Below are 24,451 nucleotides of genomic sequence, written 5' to 3' on the forward strand. Positions count from 1 at the left end.
TGTGCAAGGGAGAAGTGAGGTGTCATGAACAAAGGAGAAAGAACGTGACGTAGGAAGGTAAACATCATGCCAGTGATATATAGAGCATGGCGGCACCGGCTCGTGGCTTTTTCCCCCTTCGTTCGACTGGTCATCAAGTTTGGGAGATGTCTCAGAGGTCGTAGGAGCATGTGAAGATGCCTCTAGGTAGCCCATCAGTCAAGCAGTACTTCAGCGAGCACTGATCCCGATCCTGCAGAAGGCCCAGCACAGATCGACAAGTCATGCCGAGCCACTTGACCCGACAGCGGAAAGCCAGAGCTATTTACTTCGAAGGAAGCGAGTCGTGTCCGAGTCCACCGGTCGATTCCTTTTAGATGACATCAAAGAGGAGCATGGTCAGTGAGACGGAGGTACTACTGAGACAAGTGTAGAGAAGGCCAAGTAATTCCACAGTTCCTGGTAAAGTAAACTTTTGATCTGTTATGTAATTGTGCTAAAAGGGGTTATCTTTGCTCGCGCAAAGAACTTTAGTTATTAATGTTCCATTAACGAAAGGACTCTAAGGCTTATGCAAAGTGAGAAAGGGGAACCTCATGTTCTAGGTTAAAAGGATTGTGTAAGAATGTTTTTTAATCATAAAGTGCTCTCGGTCAGTTATTTCAATAACCTTTAGGAATGTTGATTACTGAGTGAATGTTTAGTCACTAATTGAAGCTCTAATCTAGATTCATGTTGTAAAATGTTAAGAGAGGCTACATCATTTAATTAATTAAGCTTCTTCTCAAGATAGTTGTGATTCTATGCCAGTATTTGATAGTACCTGTAAATTATTTGATTTGAATAATTAAATGTCTTTCTTTTATGTTAATCTAATGACTTGCCTGAATTTATTCCTATTGCACCGTTTATAAAAACAGAACCAAGGTAGGAGGTAAAACTTAAAGGTGGCTATGACTGCAATTGAAATTTAGCTGTATTATGAATTAAGTACTTACCCAATTATCTAGGAATTATATAATAGTGTACTATTATTATTATTATTATTATTCCGGGCAACTCCAAGGAGTCGACAGACTCATCGAGGGAGGTCCTAACATCATGTCGAGAACAATTATTCGACATTCACACAGTATCTATCACACCTTGCCTTGAACTCATTCACGGTCGTAGCACCCACAACAGACTCTGGAAGCTTATTCCACTCATTCACCACTCTCCAAGTAAAAAACCTAGCTCTAACACCCTTGTTCACCACATTCTTGCCCAGCTTCCATGCATGGCCCCTAGTCCTCCCACCACCAGTCATATTTTCAAAAATATCTTCTGGATTAATCTGATAGAAATCCGTTAGTAATTTGAATGTCTCAATCATATTACCCCTCTTATGCCTATCGACCAATTTCTGTAACCCACAAATCTTCAACCTATTCTCATACGGTTCATTCCATAGACCTGCTATCATCTTGGTCACTCGTCTCTGGATCCTCTTCACTTCCTCCCCATCACGAAGAAACCCTGGTGCCCATAACTGGGCACAGTAGTCCAGATGGGGTCTTATCAAGGCTCGATACAGAGGAACAACAACTTGTCTGTCTCTGCATGCTAAAGTATTTTTCAGAAGCCAAGTGATTTGATGAGCTGATTTAGCCACTTTTGCAATGTGCCCCCAAAACTTCAATTCCCTATCCACCAACACTCCCAAATCCCTGGCCTCATCAATCTCCTGGAGTATGGTTCCACCAATGGGATATACTGCCGCTATTCTTTTAACCCCAAAGTGCATAACCTTACACTTTGCCACATTAAATTGACATCCATTATTCCTAGCCCAGTCCTCCAAACCATCCAAATCATCCTGTAAAATTTTGACATCCCGTGCACTCACAATTGCTCTACCCAACTTTGCATCATCAGCAAACAAGTGAACACTTCCTCTCGAATCCTTACCTATATCACTGATGAACAAATTAAAAAGCAGTGGTCCAAGAACAGAGCCCTGCGGCACACCACTAGTCACAAGCCATCTTTTAGACTCCACTCCTGAATAAACCACTCTCTGGTATCTCTCCATCAACCACCCTCCTATCCATCTCACCAACCCTATCTCCATCCCCATCTGCTCCAGTTTACTAATTAGGGCTCAATGTGGTATCCTGTCAAAGGCCTTGGCAAGGTCCAGAAGAATCACTGGAAACCCATTAACCATATCCAGTTCAGCCGTCACTGTGTTATAAAACAGTGAGCAAGTTACTGAGGCATGATCTACTCTTCAAAAAACCATGTTGTTCCCCATACAATATCCCATTTTCATCTATCCAATCCTGTATTCTTTTCTTGACTAATTTCTCTAAGACCTTCACAACGATTCCTGAAATGCTAATTGGTCGGTAATTTACGACAGTAGTCTTTGAACCATTCGTTTCTGCAATGTCACCACCTGGATGATATATTCTTGCAAAGTGCTCACTCAGTAACTCAACTATATCAACTGATTCAGTTATCTCCCTACCTTCGGCATTCTTTAAAATCATTCTGCCATATACATTTTCCTTTTTCTTGCAACATATTGAAAAAACTGTTTAGGATTCTCTTTAGCCTGCATGGCCAATGTTCTTTCGTAATCCTTTTTTGCTTTTCTTACCGCACTCGTTACCCTTCTGGCCTGCGCTTTATACTGTTCGTGTGCCTGCCGGTCACCTTTCTCCTTAAATTCCCTCCATAGTTGTGTCTTTTTTTGCAGCTCAAGCTTAATGGTGTTATTCAACCATTTAACCCCTACTTGATTTATTATTCGAACTCTAGGTATACAGTCCGCCATTGCTTCATGCAAACACTTCTTAACTGCCTCCCATGCACTATCAGCATCTAGCCCTTGAGTTTTACATGCCATGGCACTGAACCAATCAAATTTCTAAGCTTGTCATACTTACCAGCCTGATAATTTCACATGTACCCTGTCTTAATTGTAAATTTCACACCTTTAGCCACCTCCCAAGTCAAGACCCTATGATCACTCTCACCAATTGGTGGCAATGTGGTCATATTTTTTACAGCCAAATCCTCAGATGTAATTACTAGGTAAAGCACTCTCTGACCCCTAGTATTTTCTATTACATGCTGTCGTAGATAGTTATCCCTTAATAACCGCATAAAATCCCATGTGTTCTCTCCTCACTCCAATCAATGCGACCATAGTTGAAATCTCCCAAAATAATTACCCTCCTTCCACTCATTTCTTCTATTTGCTTGTGCATACTGTCACCACCATCTTTTCCATCACCTGGTCTATAGCAGCACCCAATTGTATATTTAGTTCTGCTAGCCACAATCTCACACCAAATGGCCTCAAATGTGCTCTTTTCTCTATCCTGCAATTCAACTTCTATTCTCCTTGGCTGCAGCTCATCAGCTATCATCAACAATACTCCTCCCCCTCCCATTTTATTCTCCCTGTCATTCCTGAACACAATCAATCCCACTAGCTATATCATCTACAGTCAGCCATGATTCACTAATACCAATAACCTGTAGTCTGGAAGTGCCAACCATGGCCAAAAACTCTTCCTTCTTGTTCCTAATACTCCTAGCATTAGTGTACATGAATTTAAGACCCCCATTAGCCCCAACCCTACCTTGATGCCTTATATTAACTATCCCATTCTGATTTGTTGTCCTTATTCGCTCAGGCATATTATACTCATTCATACATTCAACTTCCTCCCTAAGGACTGTATATCTACTCCCCCCCACCCCCTTAATAAATCTAGTTTCCCTGATTTTGCACATCCACTACATTCAGCAACACTTTTTCAAGTCTCCTTACACCGTATCCATTCAAATGCAAGTCATCCATCTTATATAGATCCTTTCACCCATCGAACTCACTCCACAATACCCCGATTTTGAGTTATTCTCTGGTCTAGGATTTAGGGTGGCGCAGAATAATATAAATTTTCTCTAAATCCGAAAAGGGATTAGTACCAGGACTTAAACAAAGAAATTTGCACTACCCAAGGGCAATTCCTTTGTCTTCCTTATTTTGATCACTATTGTTAAATTAAATGGCGGCCTAGAATTGAAGTGCGCATGCAAGCGAGTATACAAAAGGTAATCATAAACAAGTACAAAAATAGTCAAAATAAGAATAACAAAATATTACGTGTCAATGGAATGATACGTGTCAACTGTGCCAATGGAATGATATTTGGAATTTTTATGCATATCAGGTAACTGTAATAATAATCCCCACCTGCATTCCACACTTCTGTGGAAACCCCCAACCTTTACCCAAGACGCTGGTTTTCTTAAAAATGTATCTCTGCAGCTCATGATAAAAATGCAACATGTGCTCAATGGCTAAAATCAAAAACTCATCATTCAGCTCCTACTACAGTCCAAAACAGGTGTAAAAAAATTAACAGTTCCAAAGTAGACATCATCAGAATGAAATGTAATAAACTTGCCTCCTGGTCGAATGCTCCTGGAAGTCAAGCCTCCTGGTCCCTTGACTAAACTGTTCAGTGTAACTTTTGCCTTTCCTCATTCCCATCTCTCTCACATCCTAATGGTACCAACAGTAATCTAGCCCAAGGATAGAGAACACCTCTTGGCATCAGTATTTTCTTCCAACTCTCATTTAGACAACTAAGACAATGTTTTACAAAAGTTAACGATCCAAAGAAAGCTGCGTAAGAATAAAATGTAATAAACTTGACTCCTATCGAATAGAAGTCAAGCCTTCTGGTCCCTTGTTGCCCTTCACTGTTCCCATCTCCCTCATATCCTTATAAATCTGCTTTAACCTCATTCAAGGTTAAAGCAGATGTATGTCTTAACATCTGTATTTTCCTCCAACTCTCATTTAGACAAATAAGGCACTATCTTGTGCACTACTACCACTAACTACCCACAGCATGCCTTCCCTGATCTTTTGGCAGAAGGACATCAGGAAAAATCTGGTTTCTTGACACTAATAAAGCTCCTGGTCCAGATGATATTCCTCCAGCTGTGTTCAAAATGTATGCCCCCTAAATTAACACCCACCCTGTATCACGTGTATCATATTCATCTGGCATCTACTCAACAGCATGGAAGTAAAGCCTTCATCCAGCCTCTACCTAAAAAAGGGAGATAAAACTCAACCAAACTATCATCCCACTGTCCTTGTATCAGTATTCTCAAAAGTGACAGAGAAGGTCATTAACAACTAGTTTTTTCACTACATGGAGATCCACCAATTAATTAACAATTGCCAATATGGATTCCACCATTCTCATTCCACAGCAGACCTCCTCATCAACTTTACCCACTCCTGGACACAGACCATGATAAAATTAGGCAAAACCCTTGTAGTCACTCTCAATATTTCCAAGACGTGATAGTATCTAGCATTGTGGCCTCGTGCAGAAGCTGCCATTTGTGGTCTTTCTTCTGCGCATTGTAATTGGACTGCCAGCTTTCTCAATAGTCATTTGATACATGTCATAATGGACAACTTCAGATTTCTCTATCAATGCTGGAGTATCCCAGGGTTCAACACTCTCACTCACATGCTTCCTCCTTTGCATCAATGACCTTCTCTCTCTCTGACTTCAAATCCTATTCACAGTTTTGCTCATGACAGCACTCTTCACTCCTCTTCCTCATTCAAGAAACAATGTTGTACTCAAACAATTGAAGCCTCAAGATTTTTCATAACCAATGACTTAAAGTATTGATCTTATCCCCATACTCAAATGGAGTGCAGACGACTTAGTGAACTTCATTCCTATAAAAACCCAAGCCTGTCTCATCACATGCAAGAAAGATCCTACTTTACTCCCACTTACTTTTGATAATATTCCAATTTCCTTTCAAGACTAGCTTTCTCTTCTTGGGCTGAATCTGCTTAATAGATAGTCACCTAATAAGCAGATCATCCCAAAGTGACACTTCGGAATGATCACTTGGCACTTTCCCAAAGGTGATCTGTTCTGTACTATGCATTTTCTATAAGTACTTTCATGGGGACTGCTCTGCTGAATTGGCCACTGTCATTTGTCCACTTTCTTCCAACCATGTAAGAACACAAGCAGTCACTGGACCAACATCCACAGACTATCTAACTCCACACATATGAATACACTTATCGTCTCCCTTCATTCAATCCCCCCTCTGTTCTTTGGAACAACTTCCCCATACTCTTTTTACTACACAGCACAACCTCCACATCTTTAAAAAATAGATCAATAGATTACTTCTTTCTCCTTAATCACTTACCCATGCATGACACTGTTGTGTTATAGGTCTCTTGTGACCTTTCATGTGTGAGGTCATTATTAAAGGCATGCAGCAACACCTCTTAATGGCTACCACAATATTTTTGTTTTAATCACAGTCAGGTATCCAATAGGTCCATGTCAGTTTCGAGTTGGATGTTAGTTGTTGGCTGAAATGGCCATACTAGGATGAGCCATCTAGGATGCAACACAACTGAGAAATTCAATGAGAAGGTCCAGACACTGCTCCATGACTGTTCAGTTTCACCCAATCCAAGTGCAGCGTCATACCCATTTTATACCCCAGCCATCGGCAGGTCCAGTCCCCAGAGCCAATCCTTGTCCAAGGTTACACATCCATTTTGCCAACTTCTTTTCTCTACATTACTCTAAAGACTAGAAGCTGTTCACCTTGGAGACCTGCTACATGTATGGGAATGGTCCTACATGAAAATCATACTCAATCTCTCAGATTTTCACAGGCTGAAAGGAGCACTCCAGACATCGCATGGTGTTTATGGGGACAGAAGTTCTATCTCCAGAAGAACTGATCCCAGGGAGCCAAAACCTTATAAAGAAAAGACAACTCGCCCTGAGACTCCCATCGACTTCTCCAAGTACTGCTGTGTTACTGCACTCGGTTCCACATGGACTGATCTCTATGTCTGGGAATATTCACCAGATTCTCTTTCAGTCTACCAGGGGCACCAGCTTTATTTTTTATTATTTTTCTTTTTTTCACAAGGTCGAGATTTGAAATGGAATTCTGGGTTAGGGTAATTATTTTCTGGAAGTCTCTCATATACAAAGTTGGAAATAAAGTGCTATAAAGATAAACAAAGAAAACTAATAATGAATATATACAAATATACAAAGAGTTCAGTTTCTGATAAAAGTTTACTCACTCTGCTACCTTCTTTCAATTCCACAGCCAATTTAACTTTCAGCTGACTGATGCCTTCCCCATCACAACATATCCTGTTGGGACCTACATAAAGCAAGTTTGTATTAATTTTTTTTGGGGGGGGGGGGGGGGAGATACCTAAGAATGTAAACCACTAAAAATGTTTAAAATTTATTGATATCATTTAATATGCAACTAATTATTATTACAATAATATCAAAATATCATACTTTGCACCATGTAATCCAAGTAACTTGGGCAAACTGCGATGTTTCCTAAACCAATGATACGTAATAATTCTAAATAGATGATAAATCATGTGAGGTGGTTCCTTCACTACTGCTTATTACATTACCGGCCTCAAAGATGAGAAAGTGAATTCCATGAATTTCTGAGGAATGACTTTCTGAAGCAGCATGTGATGGAAGCAACTTGTGGTTTTAAAATGTTATATTTGATGATATCCTCATATGAGGTATCAACATTGAAGTACTGGTTTGGGAAGTGATAAACTAACATCAATATGCTGGGTATATGGCTGTGTAGAAAAGATGTTGAAAGTGCATATCTGCAAACCAAGAGTTAAGTGAATAAATAGAGGAGTGAAATGGATGAATAATGAAATAGCAAGCAGTGATGGAAAAGAGGTTATAGAGGAGGCACAAGACAATCAGTAGTGGTTAGAGGCATGAGGAGAAGAATAAAGTGCAGGCTAGAAAGGTTACAATCATAGTAAAGGGAGAAAAGTGCAGAGTGAGAGGAGATTGAACAGTTAAGCCAAGGATACTTAATAGAAATTCTTTCACTATACGCCATGCAAGAGGAAAAATAACTATTGCAGGATGACACTGTTATGGTAGCAGAGTGCCTATTGCAAAGGATGTAGTGGAATTATTTAATAAGCATTTATCACTGTATATCATACTGGTGTAAACGATACTGTGCAACATGTAGAAAGGAATCAAATATTAGGAGAAGAGTTGACTCAGGTGTATCAACTGTTAATTGAGTTATATGTTAATAAGGCTGTGAAAATGAATGACATATCACCACGTAATTTTAAGGAATGTGCAAAAGAGTTAGCTATGCCCATGACTTGGTTATTTCATGATAGTCTTGCAGTGGGGAAAGTTCCTAAAGGGTGGAAAGAAGGCAAAAAAAACATGGTTCTAGGACAGAAGTTTCCAATTATAGATCAGTGAGTATATCTGCATTTGTGGTCAAAGGAGCAGTTTGTTAAGAATAGAATACAGGACTTGATTGATGGTCAGCATAAGTTTGTCAAGGGGTACGTCTTGTTTTAGCAATTTACTTGCATTATATAAGGTGACATATGTGTTGAATAATGGAGATTTGTATACAATGATATTCTTGGATTTTGGAAAAAGAATTTGATAAATTACCTCATGCTAGATTAATATATAAGCTGCAGAGAACAGAAATGGACAATCGACTAGTTAAATAGACTGAATATTGATAATGAATATGTATGATGGAGCAGTGCCTCAAACACGGAAGGTAACCAGTGGTTGCCCCAAGGTTCTGTTCTTGGGTCCATGCTATTTAACTTACTTGTTAATGATATTTCATGTGCACTAACTGAGGATCTTTAGTTGTTTGCTGATAATGAAGTTGTAGAGAATTATAAAGAGCATGCTGGTGTCCAATTCCCTTCAGGGAAATTTGATCAGATTTTTAGCTTGGACAAAATGAGTGGGATTGTAGTTTTAATAGTTAATAAGTGCAAGGTGTTGCATTCTGGAGTGCAGAGATATAAGGCCGTGTACTAATTGATAACACCATACTGCAGGAAGTGGATGAGATTTGAGATCAGGAGGATGATAGTTTACAGTGGACTGAAGTTTTAAGGTCACACTGCAAGTGTTCTGATGAATTGCATATCACATTGCTGCTACAATAAGGGGTACACTAAAATACAAGGATCAGGAGATGGTTTTGCAACTGTATAAAGTACTTTTTACATTTGGACTATTGTGCTCTTTTATAGTTGCCTAATTTTCATTGTGATGTTTAAATACTGGAGAAGGTCCAAAGACAAGTGACTAAAGCAATATCAGTACTCTGGAATGTTGGTTATGATGAGTAGATAAAGGATAAATGAGGTGAAATGATAGAAAAGTTAGTGAGGGGATTTTATAGATTAATACAGAGTGTGGTGAAGAAATGTTCAGAAAAGGAGGAAAATGAAGGCCACAGGAAATTTGCAGGAAGTACGGCATTTGAATGCTGAGGTTCAATGACAAGCCAGAAGAGACAAGGAAAAATACTTTAACCAGGAATGCCAACAAATTTCAAAAAGATCAAAGAACTAACAGGGAAGTTCAGTGCCAAGGTGACAATATTGAAAAGTAAACACAAAGGATATTTTACAGAAGCTGCAGAAATCAAAGAAAGATGGAAAGAGTATACAGAAGCCCTTTACAGAAAGGACTACAAACTTACTGAGCTATCTGAAGAATAGGATTATACACAGGAGCCAGTACCACTAGAGAGTGAGGTGAGGTGGGCACTGCAACAGCTATCCAGTGAGAAGGCACCAGGAGGAGATGGAATACTGGAATAAGAGGCAGTTAAAATTTTAACTGTTCTATGTCAGTGAATTTGGATCACAACTACATTGCCTAGGGAATGGAAAAAATTCAGTTTATATACCTTTATTGAAGAAAGGCAATGCAAGAGAGTGCGAAAATTATAGAACTATAGCACTGATTTCTCATGCAAGTAAAATATTACTTAAGATCATTCAGAATAGACTGGAACCATTCATGAAGAGAGAAATGCCAGATGAACAGGCAGGATTTTGAAAAGGCAGAGGAACAAGAGATCAAATCGCCAATGTGAGATGGATAATAGAAAGAGCACAGGAATATCAAAAGATGTCTACCTTTGTTTCCTTGACTATAGCAAGGCTTTTGACTCTGTAGATCATGTGAAACTGTGGAATGTGTTAAGAACAATGGGAGTCCCAGAGCATTTCGTTATCCTTCTGAGGAATCTTTATTATGAACAAGAAATACTGTCCGAACAGATCTTGGAGAAACTGAGTATTTCACAACAGGTAAAGGGGTGCGACAAGGATGTATTTTATCTCCGTACCTGTTTAACTTGTACAGTGAATACATTTTAAGAATGGCAGGGCTGGAGGAGTCTTCAGTTGGAATTAAAATTGGCGGAAGAAATATTAATAATTTGAGGTATGCAGATCATACCACCTTGCTGGCAGAATGCAAAGAAGATTTGGAGGAACTTATTATGAAAGTTAAAGTAGAAAGTGCTAAATATGGTCTTAAACTTAACCTCAAAAAGACAAAAGTTATGGCAACATGGGAACTTAATGATTTTGAAGAGAAATGGAAGAGAAATGAATTGAGAAAATGGAAGCAGTTAACAATTTTGTGCTCCTAGGATCCCAAATTGATAAAGATGGTTATTGTACTGAAGAAGTTAGAAGATTATTACTCGGAAAGAAAGCAATGACAAATTTAAGCAAGATCTTTAAATATAAAGATATTAGCCTTGCAACAAAAATCAGAATCGTGAAAACAGTGGTATTCCCTGTGGTACTGTTTGGAGACACTTACTAAGAATATCATGGACTGCAAAGCAAACCAATAAATCAGTGATAGACAGAATAAAGCCAGATTGCTCCCTCGAAGCTATGATCATCAAGCAAAAATTGTCATAATTCAGACATGTTATGCGAGCAAATGTTTAAGCATATTATATTTAAGCAAGATCTTTAAAGATAAAGATATTAGCCTCGCAACAAAAATCAGAATCCTGAAAACAATGGTATTCCCTGTGGTACTGTATGGATGTGAAAGTTGGACCCTGAGAAAGAGTGAAAGAAGGAAGATAGATGCATTTGAATTATGGGTTTGGAGACACGTACTAAGAATATCATGGACTGCAAAGCAAACCAATAAATCAGTGATAGACAGAATAAAGCCAGATTGCTCCCTCGAAGCTATGATCATCAAGCAAAAATTGTCATAATTCAGACATATTATGCGAGCAAATGACAGTCTGGAGAAGATGATGATGCTTGCTAAAGTTGATGGAAGTAGGAGAAGAGGAAGACCAAGAATTAGATGGGTGGATGGAATTAAACAAGCAACTGGAATGCGCTTGGAAATTCTGAAAGATATGGCCAGGGACAAATATGAATGGAGAATGTATGTTCATAGAATCACAAGGAGTCGAAAACAACTTGATGGAACATAACATTATAAAAATAGAAGATAAGAGAGAGAAGAACAAGAGATCTTCCCTGGAGGTTATCTAAGAGTGTGGTGAAGAAGAGCATCAGGAGTCTATTTTTACATGGAAAATCCTGTTGAATGCAGAGAGTGTTGAGGACTTTAAGGTTCAATATGATGAATATGTTGTTAGTTGAGTAAACCTCCCATGATGAGTCTGTAAACTACATAGTTATCAGACTCCGTTGGAGTCAGCAGTCGAGTCTGCTAACTCCATAGTGTTTGGTGTGATGACAATAATAATAACAGTAATTTTTCATGGAATTAAATGTGTTTAAATTAGAAATTTGATCGAAATATGATGTAACTATAAAATAATGCTCAGAACTGAGAATTTTAATTTTCTTCGTGATGTTATCAACTCAAGTACTGAGACAGAAAAGGTTGAGAAACCCTGATAATTTAAATAATATTAAGTGTGTTATTATATGCTATTTAGTTTAACAATTTAAATTAAAAACAAATGAAAAAAAAACATTATTGCCAATTTTAAAAAAATGCAAAAATTTTAAATTAAATAAATAAAATAAGATTAAAAAAAAAGTAGTGACTTTCCCATAATATATGACAACACACACATGTCCAAAAGGAGTGTGTTGTGTATTATAATATAATGAGACAATTTTCATATACTTATATAGCTTACACATGTAAAAAATATAACATTTTCTTCAAAAGCTTCAATATATTTAATTCATTGGAACATGGACATCTTCAGGGAAAAAGATCGGTTACTACATTGAACACATGAATCATGTGTTCAATGTAGTAACCATGAATCATAAAAATGAGTCATGAAGCATATGCTCACTAGCTCAAGTCTTGGTCACAGCTGAGTTGATAGAATTACAATATTAGACTTCAAAAAAACAATTATAAAAGTTGCATGGATTAAAATAATAATAATCAAATATAATATAAATAAATAATGAACAATTAATAGTAATCACTTCTCAAAACTTAGAGATTAGCATACAGTCTGATTAGACTTTGGGTGATTTCGTAGTGTTTCACATTTCAAGGAAATGACAATCAGATCTGAGCCTGCTGGAATAAAGAATCTTTGTTCTCTTCCAAAGACTTTTGTGCCTACTCAATAGCATCAAAAGCAAGGCCAGACTTACTGGATTCCAAAAATAAAATATAGTCTTGACGTTCTTGGATTCTAATCAAACCAGAGCAGCCAATCTGTCCAAAATAGAAAAGATCACATCAGCAGGGGATACTTGATAGGCACCTGGTAATGAGAGAGGTGATTATGTATCCTTTGTAGATGGTAAGAAAGAATACCGTTTCTGAGCTGGTTTGATAGCAGTATATAAATTGAATTGGGGAATAATCTGTGCTATTTGTTCAGAGATTTTGTTAAGGTAGGGTATTGAAATTCTTTTCATATTGAATTGCAGTCTGGTCAACAAATGATAATCATATTTTGAATGGTAGTTTCACTGTATCAAATAGACATCAGATTGTTTATAATTTTATTAAGTTCATGTAAAAAAGGGAATCAGAAGAGCAGAACATATAAGCTCAATATACAAGACTCTTGATAATAACAATCTTATGTAATCGTGTGGACAGACTTATGTGTTCGTCGAACATGTTGTTTATTATTTTAACGGTATAATAGAACACAGAAACTAAGTAAATAATTAATTTATTAACTTGATGCTGATATTTCGCTGGTATTATAACCAGCATCTTCAGAGCACAAAAACACTTTGTCACAATACGCGAGACTAAAACAACATGGTGTACATTAACAAAATTGTAGCAGCAACACAAAGACTAGAGTCCTGATTTTGGCGCCCTCTATCTGAGAAAAAAAAAAAAAAAAAAAAAAAAAAAAAAAAAAAAACCGCTATCATATATTGCTAGAGTCCTAGAAAAGTGCTAGTTTTTCCTTAATATGACTGTCTCCCAGATCTTCGGCAAGTTAATACAGCCATATTTGTTGAGGTTTGGGGTGTGTTTTAGGGCTTCTGTCGCCTCTAAGAACAATCTCTCTGATTTATATGGGTTTCTGTGTAGTACTTTTGTGTTTTTCCAGTTGATCCTGTGTGCTTCCCATAATGATATTTCCGGACGTATGTCCGGAAATATCATTATGGGAAGTCGGGCCTAGCAGACCATGCTCTGGATACCCCTGCACACAGGATCAACTGGAAAAACACAAAAGTACTACACAGAAACCCATATAAATCAGAGAGATTGTTCTTAGAGGCGACAGAAGCCCTAAAACACACCCCAAACCTCAACAAATATGGCTGTATTAACTTGCCGAAGATCTGGGAGACAGTCATATTAAGGAAAAACTAGCACTTTTCTAGGACTCTAGCAATATATGATAGCGTTTTTTTTTTCTTTTTTTTTTTTTTTTTTTCTCAGATAGAGGGCGCCAAAATCAGGACTCTAGTCTTTGTGTTGCTGCTACAATTTTGTTAATGTACACCATGTTGTTTTAGTCTCACGTATTGTGACAAAGTGTTTTTGTGCTCTGAAGATGCTGGTTATAATACCAGCGAAATATCAGCATCAAGTTAATAAATTAATTATTTACTTAGTTTCTGTGTTCTATTATACCGTTAAAATAATAAACAAAATCTTATGTAATGAATGATAGTGAGAGGATCAGTGAATGTATCTGCTAGTAAAGACTGCCTTCCAATAAACTGAAAATTCAACATGACCTGTGGAATTTTGAATAATTAAGTTATCCAGAAAGGATAGATGATAGTGGGATTCATGTTCAACAGTGAATGTGATACAGGAGTACAAAGTATATTTTTCAGAAATGAAGTAATTCTGACTCTGAGTTGGACCAGACTGCAAAGATATCATCAACAAAAGAGAATAACTAATGTAAATGAAGAGGAACTTAACAGGAAGAAGAAATATCTAAAGATGATTGATTGCTTTATATGGTGATTCAAATCCTTAAAGGTGTGGTAAAAAACAGGCCCCATAAGACAAGTAAAAGAAAGAATGAATATGAAAGAATAACTCTTCTAAATCCGGATGGCGTGAGGGTTACAGATGCAGAAGCGGTTGTTCAGTTAATGAGTGCCCATTTCATTAAAAGCTATGAACCTGGCAACATGGAGCTCACTGTTACCCCTTCACTAGATGAAGAAATGCAGGTGTGTGAGGCCGAGGTATTAGAGCTGTTGCACAAACTGAATAAGAATTCAGCAATAGCGACTGATGGAATATCAGCACGTGTGCTAAAAAAGTATTCAGCTGAACTGGCCTTTCCTTTGACCAGGATGTTTAATATGAGTCTCAGAACAGGGAAGATTCCGCAGGAACGTATGGTAATTCCATTGCACAAGGGTAGTGCAAAGACCAATGTATCCAACTATCGACCAATTAGCATCACAGGAGTGGTGGTGAAGATTTTGGAAAAATTGGTTAGGGCTTGCATTCAGAAATGGGTTGACAGTGAATCTCTACTTTGCAATGAACAACATGGGAAGGTTATGTTTTAGCAACTTGCTCACATTCTATAACAATGTTACCATTGAACTAGACAAGGGGAATGGATACACCACGACACTTTTGGATTCTGCTAAAACTTGTGACAGAATACAACACAGCAGACTGCTGTGTAAATTGGAGAAAATGGGTTTGGGTAATACAATATTAGCATGACTGACAGATATCAAAAAGTGGTATACGGGGGATCTGAGTCTACAAGGTTTAAGGTGACGCTGCAATAAGAACAGAGTGCGTCAAAGCACGTTGGACTGCCGAAGAAGAAAAGATCCTCGCCACTCATGAGATCGAGTTGACGGCTCGAGGGATAAAGAAAATCAATGAAGCTTTATTCAAGGTGTTCCAATTAAGATCCTTGGATGTCATCAAGTGTCATAGACAGAAAGCCAGTTACAAAGCCTTACTTCAAGAATTGGTAGCACATCCGCCACAGGTAGGGACAGGTAATATCTCCATATCTCCTGTCCCTGCCTCTCCATCTTCCAGCCACCATCCTGCTGTTGAAGAAGAGGCTTTGATTCTCAGACTGACATCATCTCTAGATGATCCTCCTCTTCCAGAATATAACCATCAAATTCTTAAATAGCTCCAGACTCACCTTCTGGGAATGGATATCACAGATCAGTTGAATGACTACCTCCACGCTGAATTGTCTGAACACTTCATGCCTCGTAAACATCAGCCTACGTCTCATTCTACAATGACTTTGTCAAATAGGAAGCAGAGGAAGAGGGCCTATGCACGCCCTCTATAAAAAGAATAGAGGGCAATATGCCAAAACCATCCTTGACGGTGCTTCCCCTCCACCTCTAGCAGACTTACATGATGATTTTGTCAAATTCTGGAGTACAGTCTTTTCTGCTCCACCTCCATACTTCCCTGATTATGATGACCAACCAACGATATTGAGGTCCATTCCTGCCCTTCAAATATACCAGCCAGTCTCCATCCAGATTAAAGCAGTTCTTCCATCCAATTTCTCTGCCTCTGAACCTGATGGCTTTCCAGCGTCTAGGCTTCGGAAGGTGCCACTGAAGATTCTTCAAGACTTAGTGGACATTCTCCTTTCCAGTAAAGTAACACCACCATATTTACGTGCTTCATTCCGAAGAAAGACACTTCAAGCTGTGCATCAGCTTGAACTTTAGACCTATTACCATCTCCCCTGTGTTACTTAGACTCTATCATAAAATATTAGTTAAACGACTTCAGCAACGTATACAGCATGATTATAGACAGAGAGCTTTTGTCCCTTCGGACAGCTGTGCCAAGAATATAGATCTTCTTTCTTCTCTTCTCTCTGATTCCCAAAACCACCTTAAGCCTCTATGTATGGCGTCGCTGGGCCTCCAAAAGGCCTTTGATTGCATCTCCCTTCCTGCTCTCCTTTGAGCGCTGTCTATTGCTGGATGTCCAGAACCTTTTCTTTCCTATGTTATAGAGCTATACTTGGGTAGCTCCATCACTATCACTACAGGGTCCCGTGCAACTTCTATTCCCGCAGTGCGGGGTGTTCGCCAGGGTGATCCTCTATCTACCCTTTTCTTTAACTGCGTCATAGATGAGTTTCTTCATTCTCTTCCTAGCCATATAGGCTACTCTCCGCTTCTTTCTTTAATGCTATGGCCTTTGCGAATGATCTTATTCTCGTAGCCTCTACTAAGATGGGCTTGCAGGAACTCCTTGACTGGGCAGTTGACTTCTTCTCTATTCGAGGCCTTTCTATTAATGTAGAGAAGTCCTGCTCTTTAGCTCGTCTCCCTCTTGTCATGACAAGAAGCTTAAGGTCGAGACTATAGAGTTTTCCCTGCACGGGAGGCTGTTGCATGCTTTGACCATCCTGGAAGAGTGGAGATACCTTGGTATCGTGTTCCCCAAAGGGAAGTCTTCTGTCCCTTCTATCCTAGAAGCAGGGATCGCTTCTTTGAGGAAATCTCCTCTCAAGCCCCAGCAAAGACTGTTTCTCCTTTCCTACTATCTCCTACCTCGCCTTTACCAAAAGTTGTTGCTTGGTAGGACATGTATCTCGGTACTGTCCCAAATAGACAGGGCTATCCATTCAGCCGTGAGATCATGGCTCCGACTGCCGCCTGACACTCCTACTGCATATTTCCATGCGAGGGTGAAGGATGCTGGGCTTGGGGATTCCATCACCTAGATGGCTGATCCCATGCCTGCGGCTGTCAAGAATCGCGCAGTTAGAACTATCTTCTTCCCCCATCTGCAGAGAGGCTTTCTATAGCCCACTAATACAAGAAGACTTTAGGTGGGCTAAAGGCTGGTCCCATTATCAAGGTACTTTAATCAAGTCAGCATCCACAGAACACAAGAAATGGGCAACTCTGTTGTACTGTTCTGTAGATGGTCACCAGCATAATTGGGTAAGGGATGGCACCAGACTTCTCCCTGGGTTCGAGTATATTGACCTTATCAGGACGAGGATCAATGCCCTGCCTACTCGAGCCCGCACGGCTCGATGGGGTAGTGACGACTCCAACTGTAGGTCTGGCTGCCACTACAGTGAGACATTATCTCATATAACCCAGTGTTGCTTCTGCACCCATGTGGTCCGCGTGAGGAGGCATGATGCCGTGGTCTCCATTCTGAACAACTACTTTAAGAACAAAGGTTGGGAGACTGCAGTGGAACCACATTATAGGACCTCTGCGGGTTTGTGTAAGCCAGACTTAGTGATTAAAAGAGATGGTGACATTTTGGGTAGTTGATGCCCAGGTGGTGGGAACAGGGAGTCCACTAGCCTATACCCATAATAATAAAGTAAATTATTATAAAAATAACCAAGATCTAGTTACTAAGATATGGGAGGAGCATGGGGCAACTCCGAGGTTTACCAGCGCCACCATCTCTTTACATGGCGTATGGAGTGCAGATAGTTATAAGGACTTAAAATAGCTTGGGCTTATGCAGAAGGATATAAAAGTTCTTTCCTTGAGGGCCCTACAGGGCATGCTGATGGCATGGCGTTGCGACCAGAGAATGACTACAATGATAACTAGAACAGGCATAGGGTAAAACACTTGTAAAGGCTTAGGCCTATATTAAGTCTGGACATGATGTAAGGGTAGTACTACCCATAACCAGTACAAAGATTAAAAAAAATAAAAATAAAAAATAAGAAGTGATGTACCACAAGGGTCAGTGCTTAGTCCACTGTTATTCAATATGTACATTAATGATGTGGGGAAGGATTTGACAAGGACAAGCAACATACAGTTATTTGCAGATGATGCAAAGATAGGTAGGGTAATCAGGAATGCTGCTGATATGCAGTCTTTGCAGAATGATTTGAATAGGCTGGAATTGTGGGCATGGGAAAATGGGTGTCAGTTCAATATCAGTAAATGTCAAGTCATTCACTTCAGCATGATTAGATAATATTGGTGGGATTATGCTAGAAGAAACTGATGAAGCCAGAGATCTTGGAGTGTTAATAGATAAGAAGTTGAAGTTTAGGGCCATGTGGCAAAGATTGCAAATACAACTCAAAAGATAATTGCAATGCCGAAACAAACATCCACATGTAAAGATAAGGATGTCATTTTGCCTTCTTTACAAGGCCTTGATAAGACCTCACTTGGTCAATTGTGCACAGGTCTGGTTTCCTTTGTGATTCTGATATATTGGAGAGAGTACAAAGGAGAGTGTTAAAAATGATATCAGGATTGTGGAATACTGATTATGAAGACAGATTGAGAATTTGTAGACTGCACACACTAGCAAACAGGAGAAAGAGGGGTGATATGATTGAGACTTACAAACTTCTGAAAGGGTCATACAGGATTTCAATTGATGGAATTTTTCAATTTATGGTGGGTGGGGAAAGGACGACAAGGCATCCTTGGAAGCTGAGAATGACGGCCGCCAAGAAAGGTGTGAGGGCTAGATTTTTCTCTTAGAGGATGGTGCATGATTGGAATGGATTGCCTTTGGATGTTGTGAGTGCAAGCAGTGTGAATGAATTCAAGAATAAGTATGACAGCTGGTGTGTGTAGTATGTGGCCTCCCTCGATGAGTCTCTGACTCCCTGGAGGTCTCCCTTAATAATAATAATGACATGTTTTACAGATGGTACAAGAAAACGAATAAAAACAGTCCAGTTTATATATCCAATGCCTGCTTTTGTGACTCATGGTTTTTAAATTAAATGGATAGTCAGCTTGTCATTGTAAGAAAAGTATGCGTGTTAAGTAACTTCACAACTAGGCAACTCGTATATAGAGGCTCTTCACATGAGACGACCACATCACTTGCCTTCATCGTAAAGTTACGTCATGCACAAACTTTGTTTGCTTACACTTGGATAAAGGATTAAACCAAGAATTAAATTCTTTACATCTTCAATTTATAGTATAACCAAGTGGAAAAACTTTCAACATTTATCTCTAAACCAGAGTATTTTAATAATAAGGTGTAACACCTTTTGGCTAGTTGTATACGGAAACATGACTTCTGCATTACTTCAACCTTGACATACAAGGTTGAAGTAATAACTTCTGGGTCTGGCTCCAAATGATGAGACCTCCAGCAAGATAAGTACTTTGGTTTTCTTTCCGTGGTTTTTCACTTTGATTTTATTGTACTGGTGGTAGTTGTGGTTTCGCCCCCACTACCACTGGATTATTTTAAGTACATATTAAGATTGCTGGTAGTGCTGTTAATATCTGCATTAGGGGATTACTTTTGTGGTATCACCACCACCACCATTTTATGGTAGCTCAAATATATAGAATTTGCTGTAGTGAAGAGTTGTTTCTATATCACGGGATGATTTAATTCTCATTCTTACAACTGAAAGTTTTTTCCCCCTCTTACAATCAAATGCAGTGGTGAGAGAGCTTTTCTCCCCTCTAATGGTATCAATTCCTCCAAGGGTGCAAACTCTAGGAATTGAAATACCAGGATGTGAAGAAGAGAGACGGTTAATAAGGTCTTAAAAGAGATAGCTGGTGCTAGTAAGATTTATTCTTTCACGCCGTACACCAGAGGGAAATATTTAATTTTAGTTAAAGATGTGGAAACAAGGGATAAACTATTATAGCATTTTATAATCAAAGGTAGCACAATAATTCCTATAATGGCAGGAAGCCAGGTTAAAACAGCAAAAATCAAAAGGTTTCCAATGGAATAAATAGAGAACAGTAATTATTATTATTATTCAGGCCTCCATGAAGTCAGAAGATTCATCGTGGGAGGTCCTTCCTAAGAAACACAAATTCTATCAAGACTCATCGAGGGGAGGATCCCCCCCTGAAAAGCACAAAGTCTATCATACCACTACTTAAACTCATTGATCATTCTCGCTCTCACCACTCCTTCAGGCAATCCATTCCGTGGTTTAACCACCCTCCATGGAAAGAAACCACTCCTTACCCTCTTGCAAACAGTTTCCTTTCATGAATTCCAGGGATGGCCTCTTGTCATCACTCATTCCTGCTGTTCAACCAAGTGAAAGACCTCTCCAGTGTCAACCCTGTAACCATCTCTCAACACTTGAAAAGTCTCAATCATATCACCTCTCCTTCTTCTATCCACCAAACTCTGCAGTCCACATTACCTCAGGCGATCCTCATAACTAACATGGTAGAGTCCTGAAACCATCTTTGTTATCTGCCTTTGTACCCTTTCCACAGTTAATTTATCCCCTTCAAATTCTGGGGACCAAATCTGAGAACAATAATCTAAGTGAGGTCTGATCAGAGACTTGTACAATGGAATGATAACCCTTTTATCTCTGCAGGTCAGTATCCTTCTCATTATTGCAGCAATCCTCTGTGTTATCTTCACCACCTTTGCAATATGTCCCCTAAATTTCAGGTTTCTATCAATCATCAGCCACAGATCTCTTGTCTCCCCTACTTCTTCCAGTATAATTCCTCCCATAGAGTATGCAGCATCCCATCGATGTTTCCCAAACCTCAAGACCCTACATTTTGCTGCATTAAACCATACCCCCCATTCATTGCCCATCTATCTAGCTTATTCAAATCCTCATGCAGGGCTACCACATCTGCATTATTACTAATAATCCTTCCCAGCTTCGTATCATCCGCAAACAACTGAATATCCCCTTGCAATGTCGTTGATATAAAGGTTAAACAATATACAGGGTGTTCGGGATAAATTTGACAGTTTCGTAAGGAAAAAGAAAATCTTCTTTGTATCTATTAAATTTAATGAATTGACAAAAAACATTACAGGCAGAGTTAATTACAATACTATCAACAAGATTTACTCAAAATAACCACCATTAGCATCGATCACAGCTTCAATTCTGCTTTGGAACCTCGAACAAGCTGATGCTACAGTCTCCCTGGGAAGGGCCGCAAAAACTGTTTTAATTTTATCCATTAACTGGGCTTTTGTATTACTGGAAGTGCGATTGGTGTCTTTTTCAACTGCGCCCCATACAAAATAATCAATGGGGTTAAGGTCTGGGGAGTTTGGAGGCCAAACATTTGGACTGGTGAAGTCGTAGAAATTTTCAGACAACCATTTTTGACTTTTCCCAGAGGTGTGGCAAGGGGCCGAATCCTGCTGCCATACATACGGCCTACCATTGGCTACCCTTGTTATCCAGGGCTTGACTACAGTTAGCAACTCCACGAACAAAGCCCGAATTCCAATGCCAGGGTTCTTCAACACCTGTTCCTGCAGATTTGCGAGGAATTCTGCTGTACGAACACAATCAGATCGTCTGCTAGGGATCTTTCTTCTTGCTACATCCTCGTAGTCACCATTGCAAGTCTCTAGTTCATGCCTGATTGTTTTTACTGTATTCAGGGAGCATTGGGCAGCAGTCGTAATATCCTTATTTTGATGGCGGGCACGAATCATCATGATACAAGTTATTCTCTTCCATGATTCAGGTGGGTTCCAGCTATCCATCCTTTCTGACATCTTGTATATGAATGAAGAAGGGTCCAAACTTTTAAATGAAGAGAAGTGTGTGTTAATACATGTAACTTACGGAAAAATATAATTAATTATAAATATGTCAAATTTATCCCGAACACCCTGTAGGTCCCAGTACTGAGCCCTGTGGGACCCCACTTGTAACCCTCTGGTTCCTTGAAACTGTCCCACCATACACAACTCTCTGATAGCTATCAGACAGCCAATCCTGAATCCAGTTGACCAATCTGACATCCAGACCCATGTGCTGCAACTTAAATATCAGCTTATAATGTGGCACCCTGTCAAATGCTTTCGCTAAGTGTAAGAAAATGGCACTATATGCCTTTCCCTCATCTAATGCTCTTGTCACTTTATTATAAAAGGCTAGCATATTGCTAAAACAAGAGTGCCCCTTCACAAATCCATGTTGACTCTCACAGATGAAATGAAATTCTTATACAGACATTCTTGAAATTGGATAAAATCAGAAACATACAAAAGGATTTATGAGGTGAAGATACAAACTGGTTTGCTGGTGAGGTCACCTTCAAAATGGATATGAATGCCCATACCAAATTTTGTCAACATCGGTATAACCCGAGTTACGGTAAACTATCCCAGAATACTGGGGTAGTGCCACCATTGTGGTTCATGATCACTTGGGTGGTGGCAACTGCTCCAAATCTAAATGTTTCAACTGCATGGAGATCGGTCATACTACTAATCAGTCTCAAACCCTGTCAGAAACATGAAAATTCTGACCTCTGCCTTAAAACCAGTCCTTTCAGAACTTTTGCTGAAAGAGAAGGAGCACAGGTAGAGAAAATTAGAACAGTGTGTGTGCGTATACTGTGTGTGTGTACAAACTGGTTTGCTGGTGAGGTCACCAAAATGGATATGAATGCCCATACCAAATTTTGTCAACATCGGTACAACCCGAGTTACGGTAAACTATCCCAGAATACTGGGGTAGTGCCTCCATTGTGGTTCATATGATCACTTGGGTGGTGGCAACTGCTCCAAATCTAAATGTTTCAACCGCATGGAGATTGGTCATACTACTAATCAGTCTCAAACTCTGTCAGAAACATGAAAGTTCTGACCACTGCCTTAAAACCAGTCCTTTCAGAACTTTTGCTGAAAGAGAAGGAGCACAGGTAGAGAAAATTAGAACAGTGTGTGTGTGTGTGTGTGTGTGTGCATATATCAGAGAGGCATAAAGAAGAGTTCCAAGATCTTCCAATTCAGTTTAGTAAAGACGGCTCTTTTAAACAAACTCTACTTGGTAAAATCACAAAACAAGCACGACCAAATCAGCTAGAAATTAGCCCCAAAATTCCAGAACTGCAGCAGCGACTTTCCCAGTCAAATATGAATGAAACAATCTCAGTTGAAATTACCGATAATGAACCTAGTGTAACAACTGAACAGATGCAAGATGAAATGCAAACAGATAAAACTGTTCCTATAAGAAGAAACAGAAAAGCAAGTAAGACAACTGAAAGAACATAATATGCAGACAGGATCATCAAAAAGAAAAGATGAATTAATAAAAAAAAAATTTAGGATAAACAAAAAAGAAAATTAAAAGATATGTTAAAAAAAGAACTAAATCTAAAAGAATAAGAAATAATAAAAAATGAAGATCAAGCAGTCTGAAGATCTTCAAATGAAGACTCTTCAGGGTCTCAAGAGTTTATGGACTATGAAGAACTGTTTGATGCTAATAAAGGGTAAGCAAGAGATACAATTAAAGAAAAAATAATAAAGTTCAGTGATTCAAAGTTTTCTCAGTATGATTATCATCTACATGAAAAGAAAATAACTAGCTTCCAAACCAACAAACGATAGGCATGAAATTGAAATAATGGAAAGCAATTGTAAAAAACTGGAAAACAGTTTACAAGAAGCAAGCTACACTACTGCTCTTTCACAGATTGAAGACTTCATCAGGTTCATCCAAAATCTAGAAATTAAAGACATACCAGCGACACTTCACTAATCACAGCATCTCCTTTCTGCATTGGCTCATTAAATATACGAGGATTACACAGGCAAGTTAAGCAAGACGCTGTATGGAAACTTATACTATGCCATAATATCAGGTTTTAGTTTCTCCAAGAAACATACTTCTGCAGATATAAAGATATAAAAAGTTTAACAGATAGATATCACTTCTTTCCTATTAAAGCTTTGGAAGATCTAATAGGGCTGGAGTAGGAGTTCTTATTCTCCCCCCCCCTCCTTGGGTCATTCTGTAATATCCAAAGGAATGCAGAAGGGAGAATCTTGAAATAGACTGGAAATACTGTGGATGTGTATTAAGGTTTATAAATGTTTATGCTCCATCCAGTGGGACAGTTAGATGAAAATGCTTCCAGGAATTGCATCAGTATTTATACGGTGCCCAGCAGCTGGAGACTGGAATTGTATTGAAAACCCCACATTAAATAAAATAGGAGGGTACCCCAGAAGTGGAAAAGTGGAATATGCACAGTTAAAAACATGTTGACAATGCTCAACTAGTAGACATATGGAGGATTCGCAATTGTAATATCCAAGTTTACACATACATGAATCAAGGCATTGGTACCAGTCTTGATCGAATTTATCTCTCT

At 38.9% G+C, this 24,451-nt stretch overlaps 1 protein-coding gene across 1 annotated transcript in view; it reads right to left on the reverse strand.

Moving 5' to 3' along the window:
• Positions 1-24,451, reverse strand: part of LOC150096463 (caspase-3-like) — a 249,302-nt gene that overhangs the window by 145,243 nt on the left and 79,608 nt on the right. Inside the window, exon 3 of the mRNA XM_090408616.1 lies at positions 7,145-7,227. Coding sequence (XP_090264742.1) covers positions 7,145-7,227 — 83 coding nt within the window. The remainder of the gene's footprint in view (positions 1-7,144; positions 7,228-24,451) is intronic.

Source organism: Typopeltis vanoorti, chromosome 18, assembly GCF_054136105.1.
Source record: "Typopeltis vanoorti isolate ZY-2024b chromosome 18, IOZ_Tvanoo_1.0, whole genome shotgun sequence".
NCBI classification, from domain to species: domain Eukaryota; kingdom Metazoa; phylum Arthropoda; class Arachnida; order Uropygi; family Thelyphonidae; genus Typopeltis; species Typopeltis vanoorti.